This window comes from Tamandua tetradactyla, chromosome 21, assembly GCF_023851605.1.
Source record: "Tamandua tetradactyla isolate mTamTet1 chromosome 21, mTamTet1.pri, whole genome shotgun sequence".
In the NCBI taxonomy this organism is placed as follows: domain Eukaryota; kingdom Metazoa; phylum Chordata; class Mammalia; order Pilosa; family Myrmecophagidae; genus Tamandua; species Tamandua tetradactyla.
The window spans coordinates 50,751,688-50,764,881 of record NC_135347.1 but is presented as its reverse complement, the minus strand read 5'-3'; the positions used below and the strand labels follow the sequence as shown (position 1 = coordinate 50,764,881).

General features: G+C 37.6%; 1 protein-coding gene across 2 annotated transcripts in view; it reads left to right on the top strand.

Annotated features, from left to right (window-relative positions):
• Positions 1–13,194, top strand: part of MSH3 (mutS homolog 3) — a 241,458-nt gene that overhangs the window by 142,826 nt on the left and 85,438 nt on the right. For both annotated transcript variants that reach the window (XM_077139293.1, XM_077139294.1), the window contains exons 11-12: positions 717–801; positions 6,689–6,798. In XM_077139293.1, coding sequence (XP_076995408.1) covers positions 717–801; positions 6,689–6,798 — 195 coding nt within the window. The remainder of the gene's footprint in view (positions 1–716; positions 802–6,688; positions 6,799–13,194) is intronic.

Below are 13,194 nucleotides of genomic sequence, written 5' to 3'. Positions count from 1 at the left end.
GGCTGGTTTATAAATGGAATTGAATTACTTTATTAATAATACATTGGTTAATATAATTTTCAACATGAAAGGACAAAATTGGAATTGTACATAAATTTATTAGTCATATCAAAATCTCAATTCTCAGGTATTTGGAAAATTATTGAACTTTGATCTACATTGAGATAGTTACAGGATCCTAAGGAGAGTGTAAATTTTTAGAGCTTAAGGAAATAAATTCTGATACTTTTTCAGTTTTATAACTTATTAAACATTAGCCACCTTAATCTGTGTTGTTGATTACAGAGTAAATAAGGTGTTGCACATATTAGAAGGTTGAATAAGAGCTTTTAAAGTGCTTATCAGGATGACCTCACATTAGTGAAGAAGAAAGTCAATTTTGCATATTTTTACGTATTTTTCTGTCTCTCAAATTTCTTGAAAATACCACCACCACATGCTCTGCCAGTGAAAAAAGTTTGTTTGTTTCTGTTCCTGGAAATGTAAAGACAGTGTTGGTACTGATATTTCCCTTCCTTGGTTCGAGAGCAACTCCCTTCTCTCACATCACTCTATCTCACAGTGCAGGCGTCAAGACAGTGACCCAGTGAATTTTCATTTTGCTTCTTTTGGTTTGATTTCCTATCAAAGAGAAGAATTTGCTTCTAGTGCCTAAAGTAGTTTTTTATTTCTTTCTGTACTAATATCATGACTGACTATATTTCATTCTTTTACAGGAATTTTAAACAGTTGTCAAGTGAAATGGAATTTATGACAATTAATGGAACAACATTAAGGAACCTGGAAATCCTACAGAATCAGGTCAGGCAAACATAATGGCTAGGTGATTCAAAAAAATTTTGAAAACAATGCAGAGTAAGGTAGAAGGCTATTCTTAGGAGTGTAATAAAAAATAATAAGTCTTGATTTCAATTGCTTTGTTATCTTTGTATTTGATTACTACACATTCAATTTTTGGAGAATTAAATATACTGAAATACTTCTTTGTGGGTTGCTTTGGGAGCTATGAACTGTCCTTTTTAATGGTTGAAGGACATGCCCATCCTGACAATTTCTATATCATAAAGGGGACTTTGGACAGAATACTAGATATGTTAGTTTGCTAGCTGGCAGAATGCGATACACCAGAACTGGAATGGCTTTTAAAAAAGGGATTTAATAAGTTACAAGTTTGCAGTTCTAAACCTATAATATTTTCCAAATTAAGGCATACAGGGAAAGATAACTTAATTCAAGAAAGGCCAATGGGTCAAGAACGCCTCTGTTATCTGGGTAGTCACTGCTGGTGGTCCCTTGCTGCTACGTTCTGTGTTTGCAGCCCCTGTTCCTGGGGCGTTCCTCACTTTGCTTCTTCAGGTCCTGGCACATCTCATGGCGATGTCTGCTGGACTCCAGGCATCTCCAGGCATCTGTGTCTCTGGGCTCCAAGTGTCAGCATCTGTCTCAACTCTGGGCTCTATCAGCTTTGAGGTTTCTATCATTTCTCACTCTCTCCAAAATGTTTTCTCTTTTAAAGGATTCCGATTAACTAATCAAGACCTTAGCTTCCGTGATTCTGCCTCTATATTAAGTAGGGTTCTCTAGAGGAGCAGAATCAACGGGGAACACTTTCAAATATAAAATTTATAAAAGTGTCTCACATGACTGCGGGAACGCAGAGTCCAAAATCCGCAGGGCGGGCTTTGAAGCTGATGATTCCAATGGAAATGTCTGGATGAATGCCACAGGAGAGGCTCACCAGACGAAGCAGGAAGAGCCTGTCTCTTCTGAATTCTCCTTAAAAGGCTTCCAGTGATCAGATTAAGCATCACTCATTGCAGAAGACACTCCCCTTTGGCTGATTACAAATGGAATCAGCTGTGGATACAGCTGACATGATCATGATTTAATTCTATGAAATGTCCTCATCACAACAGACAGGCGAGCACTTGCCCAACCAGACAAACAGGTACCACCACTTGGCCACGTTGATACATGAACCTGACCATGACAGCCTCTGAAGTCATTTTTCTTTCAATTTGTCTACTTTCTGTCCCCTTTAGTCCAGATTGGTAGTGGTTCCATTTATATAGATCCCGCAACACTCTTGTTGGCTTTCTATGCAGTATACTGGGATCATACCCATCAGCCAATAGGACTTCCCACACATCCTTTCTGGGTAACTCAATCTCCAGTTCTCTCTTCTCCTGTAATGTCTGGCTGCTTCCATGTTTTTTTAAATCCTTACATGGGGCCCTATTCACTTAGATCTCACTTTCTGGAAGCCCAGAATTTTATAAAACACCGATTTCTGTTGTCTTTGTACCCAAGAGTTCAGTTCTCAACTCACCTCTTTCCTCTTGTGTAAGCTTCAAGGAATGGTCAGACTGCATTTTCTTTTTTTTATTATTACCTGCTCTGCTAGTTGAAAGAACAGATTTTGATTGCTTACAGGCAGACTACATTTTCCACATTATAGTTTGGAAATTTCTTCTGCTGAATATCCAAGTTCATCACTCTCAAATTCTGCTTTCTATCTACACGATTGCCTTCCTTCCAGTTTGAAATGACATGTTCATCATTTATGTCTAAAGCCTCATCAGAGGTATCTTTAGAGTCCACATTTCTACCAACAGTCTCTTCAAAGTATTTCATCATTTCTCTATCAAAATCCTCACAGCTCTTCCAGAATCTTCCCTTTATCCATTTAGAAAGCTGCCCCAGCATTTTGTTATCTGCAAACCATAACAGCACCCCTTTTCTCTGTTACTAAAATCTGTGTTACTTTACTAGCTGCCGGAATGCAATACACCAGAACTGGAATGGCTTTTTAGAAGGGGGATTTAATAAGGTACAGGTTTACAGTTCTGAGCCTATAAAAATTTCCAAACTAAGGTATCCAGGGAAAGATATTTTAATTCAAGGAAGGCCAGTAAGTCAGGGACACCTCTGTCAGGTGGGTAGTCACATGGAATCTGCTGGCTTGTCCCTTGCTCCTGCTCTCTGTGCTGTCAGCCTCTGTTCCTGTGGGGTTCCTCACTTTGCTTCTCAGGCTGGCTTCATCTTGACTATACCTGGCTTTCTCTAGGGTCTGGCTGGTTTAACATCTCATGGCCACACCTGCTGGGCTCCAAGCATCTCAAAACATCAGTGTCTCTGTTCTCCGTGTGTTGGCATCTGAATCAGCTCTGCTCTGAAATTTCTGTCAGTTCTGTCATTTCTGTCTCTCTCCAACATGTTTCCTCTTTTAAAGGATTCCGGTAAACTAATCAAGGCCCACCTGGAATGGTGGAATCAGATCTCTATCTAAAAAAGATCACACCCAAAATTGTGCTCATTACATCTCCCTGGAGATAATCTAATCAAGTTCCCAAGCTACAGTACTGAATCAGGATTAAAAGAAATGGCTGCTCCCACAAAATTGGATCTGATTAAAACAGGTCTTTTCTGAGGTACAGAAAATACTTTCAAACATTTAAAAAAATGTAATACTTTCAAACCAGCACACTAGGCTATAAATATTTCTTTGATGTGATGTCCTCTTTGAGGATGAAGATGGAGTGGATTTCTTTTTTTTTTTATTATATTTTTTCTGCATACCTCTAATTTTTTGTTGAAATGTCTGCAGCCTTATTTTATTATCTAGCATATAAAATAAGTTACTCTGATATTCAATTTAAGACTATAAGGTTCTATTTCACTTCACAAACTTTTGTCATTGTTTCTCTGTCTTTTATTGATGAATTAGTAAGATTCATCATTGGGCATTCCAATAAATCCCAGAGTGATTGGAACAGTGAATAAAAAAGTATTTGCAAAGTCCCCTTGGGGGAATGGTGAGAAAGAGGGAAAATTCAGCTTCCTCAAGTGAAGAATTCTTGATATTCTCACAAGCAGTGGAGACAACCAAAGCAATAGGCTGAGCCCCCAATCTTGGAGTTTATTCATATGACACTTAACCCCTCAAATGATAGGATCAGCCTACTTAAAATTAGCCTAAGAGTCATCCCCAAGAGAACTTCTTTTGTTGCTCAAATGTGGCCTCTCTCTCCCAGCCAACACAACAAACAAGCTCACTGCCCTCCCCCTCTCTACATGGGACATGGCTCCCAGGGATGTGGACTTTACTGGCAACGTGGGGCAGAAATCCTAGAATGAGCTGGGATTCAGCATCAAGGATTGAGAAAACCTTCTCAACCAAAAGGGGGAAGAGCAAAATGAGACAAAATAAAGTGTCAATGGCTGAGAGATTCCAAGACAGAGTCTAGAGGTTATCCTGGAGGTTATTCTTATGCATTAAATAGATATCACCTTTTTAGTTAAGGTATAATGGAGAGGCTGGAGGAAACTGCCTGAAAATGTAGAGCTGTGTTCCAGTAATCATGTTTCTTGAAGATGATGGTATAATGATATAGCTTTCGCAGTGTGGCTGTGTGATTGTGAAAACCTTGTGTCTGATGCTCCTTTTATCTACCTTATTGACAGATGAGTAAAACATGGATTAAAAATAAATAAGCAATAGGGGGAACAAATGTAAAAATAAATTTAGTAGATTGAAATGCTAGTGATCAATGAAAGGGAGGGGTAAAGGATATGGTATGTGTGAGTTTTTTTTTTGTTTTCATTTCTTTTTCTGAATTGATGCAAATGTTCTAAGAAATGATTATGATGATGAATATACAACTATGTGATGATATTGTGAATTACTGCCTATATATGTAGAATGGAATGATCATATGGTAAGAATGTTTGTGTTTGTGTGTTGGTATGTTTAATAAATAAAATAAATTTTTAAAAAAGATAAGGGGCATTAAAAATTATTGCTTTTGTGTATTACATTTATTAAATTATCACTTGGAAAGGAGATACTATATTGTGAAACTGTTATTGTAACCTAAAATCATAGAATTAGAAAGCAATTCTAAGTCATTTGATTAAATGGGGGGGGGGGCAACTGAACCATCTGAAGGAAATGGTTTAAAGCTCTTCAGAAATGTTACAGTTGTGAGTTAAAGAGGATGCTGAAATTATTATCCGCACTTCTATATCTGTGCATCATTAACTAGTTTCTCTCATTTAGTTTCTTCCCTTTCCAGTCTATCTTCATATACTCGAGTCATACTTAACTTTCATTCAGTAACATTTTCATCTTGTCATTCATTTCCAAAAGCTGAGAGTCTTTCCTGGAGGACTCTCTGTGTGTGTATCCCCATGATTGAAAACAAGAAGAATAAAAGGGTTTCTTGGACGAAGAAGTGTTCACAGTCAGGGCCTGGAGACACAGCCCCAGCATTCTAAGCCTTCCTTGCTTCTGTCGTATCCTCCCTATTCAGATTCTCCTACAGTGGAGTCATTTTTGAAGTCAAGACCCTAAAGGAAAAATAATCTATACACAAAATCCCCTTTAGAATCCCTTACACCATCAGGGCTCGGGACTTAAACAGATGCTGATAATTAATACCCTCTGTTTGTCTTTGTGCTTGGACTTTGGGCTTTCTTTACATGAAGCAGTAGGAGGGGGTAATGCGGAAGGGGACAAGTGCCAGGGAGAATAATGACATAACAGGTCGTGTGTCTTGTCTGAATCTGCTTCTTCATTGATGTCAAGTCTTGGATATGATTCCCTTCCACCTTTCTCCTGGTGGGACTCTGTACCCCAGCAGGCCAGCTGGAGTCTCCCCTCAGGAGCTGCAGTGCCGTTGCTCATCTGGATTGCCCCATCAGGCTGCTCTGCCTGTCTAGCCCACCTCAGAGTCGCGCCTCTGAATAAATTCCGTGGATATGCTCTGCTTGAGCCCCTAAGGCCTGGGGAGCTCATGTCATGCCTTTTACAGCCAAATTCATACTAGCTGGCATCCAGGCCAAGCTGTAAGTCTCCTGAGAGCTGGGACCATGTCTTAATATGCCTTTGCCAGTCTCAGAACTGCACACATAGGAGGTGCCTCTTTAAGTACCTGCTCATTGATTTGAGGGAAAAGGAAAAAGTTAAAAACAAGCAAAATCACTCAGTGGAAATGCTATTTTAGGTTTCAAGTTAAGGCTTAAATGTATCAATAGCCTTTCTGTAATACAGAAATGAAACGGTTAAAATTATCTGTCATCGGAAGTTAGTTGTAAATTTTTTTTAAGGCTCAGCTTTTAAAGTAAAAGGTAAACTTTTAGTAGATATTTCATGAAACATACTAAAATAAAACCCTTCTAGAGTTAATTCATAGAGTGTTACAATACAGGTTCACTTTAATCTCCAGTATCTTCCATTTGTCCGGTGTTGTCATGAGAATATTGATCTTTAAATAGGTTATTCTGAGACAGTGGAAGGTTCTGAATTGTCAAAGGAAAATTAATTACCTTTACTACATTGTACTTCTAAAGGCAGGAAAGTATAACAAGTACATTTTTAAGACACTTAGAAGAAAGATATAATTTCAAAGAGGGCTGTGATAATTTAATCTTAATTAACTAAAAGCTGCACAGGGTGGCCCTTTTCTGGGCAGACTATGAAGACTTTATTGCATACGTGTATTTATTCATTCATTTCTTCATCAGACATCAAATGACACGTGTTAAGTGTCTCACATTTTGTTGGGCATGTCTGATATTTAAGATTGAAGTGTATATAGGATAATTAGGGCACATGACAAACTAGCCTTTTGATACAACTGGCCATTTTGATGCACATTAATGAAAATTGTTTTCTGTTCTTTCTTAGACTGACATGAAAACCAAAGGAAGTTTACTTTGGGTTTTAGATCATACTAAAACTTCATTTGGGCGGCGGAAGTTAAAGAAATGGGTGACCCAGCCACTACTTAAATTAAGGTAAAAGGAAGTTTTTTTGTGTGTATTTAATTTGAAGTGATATAAAATCATGAAAATAAAGATATGTCAGCCTCCTTTAAGAATCTACATTTCCCAAGTTTACCATAGTTTATGTGAATACTTTGAGACTATTTAATTGGGGAAACTTAGGTCTTATACCTGACAATGGACTGTCTAATGTTATGAGGATTTTTTCCCTTGTCCCGCAAAATGAGCCTGCTTGCAAACTGGAAAACATGAGGTACGTTTGGGGAAAGTGAATTATCCAGTTAGTTTGGATCATCAGGAACATAAGGGATTAGGGAAGGGGGGTGGGGGAGACTGTAAAGATGGGTCAGGGCCTTTTGTAGAGGACCTTGAAGATCAGGTTGAGGAATTAGTAGCTGGAGGTACTTATTTCAGTGATGCTGAGCATGGGAGTGATGTGATCTGAGCTGGGCTTGTTTGTTTGTAGGAGGGGACGAGTAGTGGATGGGAGAAGTTGGCAAGTTCATGGAGAGCTGCTGAGGACTTGAGCTAAACCATAACAGCAGGATATTTAGGAAAGTAGAATCAGTAATCTAGGAGCTCCTTTTGGGAAGGTAGTAGAGTCTAGTGCCTAAAACAGTGTTTTCCAAACTTGTTTGCACACTGGAATCACTGGGAAGCTTCATGAACTATTGATGCCTGTGTCTAACCCCCAGAGGTTGTGGTTTTATTGGTCTGAAGTGTGGCCTGGGCACTGGGCTGTTTAAAAGCTCCCCCAGTGATTCTGATTTGCAGATAAGTTTGGGGACTATGCCTAGAATGATGCCTGGCACTTAATAGGCGCTCCATCAGTATTTACTGAATGAATACATGCTAGTATTTATTGATCTCTTATTATGTATTTAAACTCAAAATATCCTCTGAGGTAAATCCTGGAGAAAATGAAACAGATTCAGAGAGCTTAAATAACTTGTTCTGTGTTCACAGCTAGTAGAGGTAGAGCCCAGACTTAAAACCAACATTGACTCCATCACTAGAGCAGGCACTTAACTTTGGTCCTGGACAGCCATCCATATACATAGACTAGAAGAGTGTGGGGTGGTGGTTAAGAAAATAGCTTTGAGTGTACTGTCAACTGAATGAGTCAGTCATTCTGAGCCTCTACTCTCACCTTGAAATGGTAAAATACCTCCTCATGGGGTTTGTAAGAAATAACATGAGACAGCAATTCAGGCACTATGCCAGATATACATTTTTTGCCTTTAAGATGCATAATCCTTCATCAGGTAGATGCTATTACTAGTTCCATTTTACACTGTACCAAGTAAGTGGTCATCTTCGGTAATTTATAGCAGATGTGTTGTTAACTTTGGTACTTATCTTAAGACACTTTTCACGATAATGATTGCCAAACCACTTCAGTTTTTGGTAGATCACTAATTTCCTTTCTTAACCATAAAGATGTGAAGGAAAAATCTGGAAATAGAAATACATATTTTAGTTCAATGTTAAATGAAATAAGGGAACCTTGTGGGGCAAAAGCAGACAAGATAGCTTTTTACAGACAGTCTTTGGACAAAGATAGGGGTCTTACATTCTGGTTTCACCCCTGGATGTCATGTACCACATAAGGGGAAGGGTAATAATTTGCGTTGCAGAATTGGGCTTGGAGAGAGTGAGTCCACATCTGTGTGACAAAAGAGGTTTTCTGGAAGTAACTCTTAGGTATGCCTATAGGTAGGCTTAGCTTCTCTGCTTCATAAATAACCTTCACAAGAACAAGCCTGAAGATCAAGGGCTTGGCCTGTTGATTTGGGTGTCCCTAATATTTGAGACAGTATCAGGGGTTTCCCTGGTGGTAACGTTGAATAGTTCCATGTTTCTTTCTCCCATCCCTCAAGGGACTTTGCCAATATTTTTTGATTATCTATTTAATATACTCTGAGATGTATCCAGGAATTACATTAAAAAACTGTGCAGAATCAAAGGCCTTCATTCTGGGCTCTCTGTATTTGCGTTGCTTAAATGATCTATCCAGACAGGTTAAGTTAGATTATGTGCTGTAGAAAATTTAGGTTCTTGACAAAATAAACCTTTCTTCCTTTGGTCTCAAAGAGTAGATGAGGTTCAAAAATATAGACAGTGTCTTCCTTACCCCTATATTCTGAATTACCTTAACCCTGAGCTGATCGGCTTCGTTCTTAACTCTGAATACAAAGTTATATATATATAAACAGTCATTCAAAATCCAGAAATAATAATTACTATTCCAGGCTAAATGTGACTGCTATAAGAACTTACAATCTAGGCCCCATGTTTTCTTCCTTCCTTCCGTTTTTTTTTTTTTATTGTTCAATATAGCATATGTACAAAGAAAAGAAGGAAAAAGCAGTGATTTTCAAAGTACACATCAACAAGTAGTTGCGGAACAGATTTCAGAGTTTGTTATTGGTGATCATTCCAGTATTTCAGATTTTTCATTCTAGCTGTTCTAAAATACTGGCGGCTACAAGAAATATTTTTTCTTTTTTGTGAAAAATAACATATATTAGAAAAAGCAGTGCATTTCAAAGCACATCATAATAATTAGTTGTGGAACAGATTTTTAAGATTGGTACGGGTTACAGTTCCACAATTTTAGTTTTTACTTGTAGCTGCTCTAAGATACTGGAGACTAAAAGAAATATAATGATTCAGCAGTCATACTCGCTAAACCCTACCTTCCATGTATAACTTCACCGTGACCTTTGATCTTTCTTCCTCTCTTTAGGGGTATTTGGGTTATACCCGTTCTAACTTTTTCATTGGAAGGGACTGTCAATAATATGGGATAGAGGGATGGAACTAGTTGATATTCTGGAGACACCCCTCCCTTTCATTTTTGACCACTAGTATTTCTGCCTACTCAGTTTATTTTAATATTTGTTCCCCCATTATGTATTTCTAATCCATATGTTTTACTCATCTGTCCATTCCATAGATAAAAGGATCGACAGAAAAGGTTCTCACAATCACACAGTCAAACATTGCGAAAGCTATATCATTATACATTCATTTTCAAGAAACATGGCTACTGGAACACAACTCTGCGGTTTCAGGCACTTCCCTCTAGCCTCTCTAATACACCTTAGACTAAAAAGGGGATATCTATATAATGTGTAAGAATAACCTCCAGGATAACCTCTTGACTCTGTTTGAGATCTCTCAGCCACTGACACTTTATTTTGTCTCATTCCTCTCTTCCCCCTTCTGATTGAGAAGGTTTTCTCAATCCCTTGATTCTGAGTCCCAGCTCATTCTAGGATTTCTGCCCCACATTGCCAGGGAGGTTTACACCCTGGGCCTTGACTGCATTTTTTGTGTAATTTTCTAAAGCACTAAGTACTTTTGAATAATTAAATAGTTTTTATTTTGGTAAACCCATACATTTAGAGAAGTAATGGTTATATTTCTAAATGCAAAGTCTTGCCCTGAATAACTAAATAATATAATGTTACATATTTCCTCCTACTTAACATTTGATTTATATTAACAAAACTAAATGCCATTTTTAACTTGTTGAGACATCTTGAAATTCACTGCATTGGGAGGCCTTTTTATTCTTAGTGGTTTCCCATGTTCCTTTTGCCTGCAATACAACACTCATGCATGGTGATTCTGATTTTATGCAGCCCATTGGACATATTACTGCTCATAGATGGGAAGTGAAGTATAGGTGGTACGTAACTGAGTGCTGAAATGGATTCCTCTATCTCTGCTTTGTGATTGTGAGTAAGAGCCAAAAGGGGGACCGCTGCCAGGAAAAAAATCAACTTTAAGACCTCTTATCCAAAAGATGTTTGCCCTGACTGTCAGCGTGTATGTATTAGCTGGCATCTCTTGGACTGCAGATATTCAAGAACTTTAACTGGCCTGTCCTTTGTTCTGTAGAATTGGGATTTCAATGAGATCTAGACTGATTCAAATGACCAGCAGTAAATGGAACTTTCATTTGGGCTTACTTTCTGTCTTGTCTCTTTAAATTTTGTCCTTCATCTTATGCCTGTATTGGTGGGAACTTTCAGAATACCTCCCTAAAATGCTATGAGAGGACTTAATTTCCTTGTAGTATGTGGCTTTAATATCATAAAAATTCTTCCTTATATGAAATAACTAGATCTGCTGGATGAAGTATTAAAAATGTCCTAGGACATAGCTGAGACTGTAAAAAAAAACTAAAGGAAAAACTCAGAAACCAGATTGAAAAGGGAGTGGTATACAGAGTGATTGACCCCCAGGCTGCAGCTACCCCCTGGGCCTTTGCAGATCCTAATAATAAAAAGTCTTAGGTTTTAATCGCCTTAAGGAAGACAGGGCAGGTTAGGGCACCTGTAGTAATGGGAGACACTCATCAGACTAATCTTAGTAAAAGACAGATAATAAAAAAATATATCTGCCTTGCCTAGTTGCATCTGGGCAAAAGTTTCCAAAAATTATTGACCACAGCACCACCTTCACTGAGGTAAGCAATTCCAATTTATCCTGTTTGTGTGGTGTGACAGTTTCCAAGCTGTGAACTTTACTGAAAATGGCCCCATTGTACCTCAGTGTATCTAGCAGAAGCGAGTGCGGGTCCTTCCAGAGGGGAGATACGGTTGGTCTAGGCGTCACGGGACTCCTGGAGAGAAAGCTCCCGTAGTTACAAGACACCGTGAGACAGGTCACCGGGAATGCAGATCCCTGGGTGTGCAACAGCCAAATTAGAATTCTGAGATGTATAGGTAATGAAATTATAAAGATAAATATCCAACTACCAAGTTAAAAGAAATACAAAGAGAGTAAAACATATGAACACAGAACATAAATACTATTGAAAGGAACCAGGTTGATTTAAAAAAGAACTCATACAACTTTGGAAACAGTGGATGGTTAAACAGAAATTAGCTACAATAACTGAAACACAAGATGTATGTGAAGATTGGTTGAATGTAGCACACAGCAACAGTGTGATAGGAAATATGAGAGATTGAAAGACAAATCTAGGATTTGGTTGTCTAACATATTCCTCATCAGATTTTCAGAAGAAAATTAGAGTTTGAAAGAGAGACAGTATTCAAAGAGATGACAAAGGATGAAAAATTTTTGTGAAAAATATGAATCCTTAGCTTTAGAAAGCACAATAAATCCAAAGTGTGATTAAAAATAAAAAAAGAAATCCACATTTAGGTAAATCATAGTGAAACTACAAGACATTAAATCAGAGATAAAATCTTATAATAGCCAGAGAGCAAAGAAAGATAACCTATAAAGAAAACAATGAAAATTACGTAACTGGTTGCTTTCTAGTTCCCCCTCCTGTTGTGTTTCTTTTGCTTTGTTTTGGTGAATCTTTTTTTTGTTTTGGCATTCATTGAATTTTTTTTTTTTAAACATTTTGTTTTCCCCCAACAACTTACTACAGTTGTGTATCTTTTTATTGACTTTTATTTCTGTTGGCTCTTACTTACCTGGTTTCTTTTTATGCTTGGTTATCTTTGTCTGTGTACTGGTTTTATTATTTGGAAATTTATTTTTAGGATAATATGAGGGCTTATCCAGAGAGGATTTTTGTTTGCTTGTCAGGTCCCTGGTGGTGTACTGCCAGTCTTGGACCATCTTAATTCAATTCAGTGCTTGAGACTTTTAGTCTGTCCAAATGATGCTAACCTAGGCTGTAGGTACATCCTTCCAGCTCACCTTATTTTTACATTCACAGGAATTTCTTCTGGTATATCTCTTCAGGGACAAAGTGGCTTTGGCTGTGGGATTGTTTCACTGGCTTCCTACCTTCTTTTATAGTTTGGTTCTTACCGTCTTATTAATTCTTTAATATTTTGGGTTTTTCCCCCTAATTTTTATAATGGTAAGATATATAACACAAAATTTTCCAATTTAACCACTCTCAAGTATACAAGTCAGTGATATTAACTAGTTTCACAATATTGTGCTCCCATCATCATCATCCATTGCCAAACCCATTTATTATTGCAAACAAAATCTTTGTAACTATTAAGTAATAACTCCCCACTCCCCTCACCTCTGGTTCCTGGTAGCCTGTAAGCTACTTTCCATATTTGTGAATGGCTTTTTCTAGGTATTTCAGAAAAATGGAGTCATGCCATTTTTGTTCTTTTGTGTGTGCCTTATGTCATTCAACATAATGTCCTCAGAGTTCATTCATATTATAGCATGTATCAGAGCATCATTCCTTTTTATAGCTGAATAATAGTCCACTGTATATATATATGTATACCCCATTTTATTTACCTGTCCATCTGTTGATGGACACTTGGATTGCTTCCACCTTTGGGCTATTTTGAATAATGAAGCTATGAACACTGGTGTAAAATACCTGCTTTTAATTCTTATTAAATTTTTATTAAAATCTTATTTTTATTTAATTAAAAATAC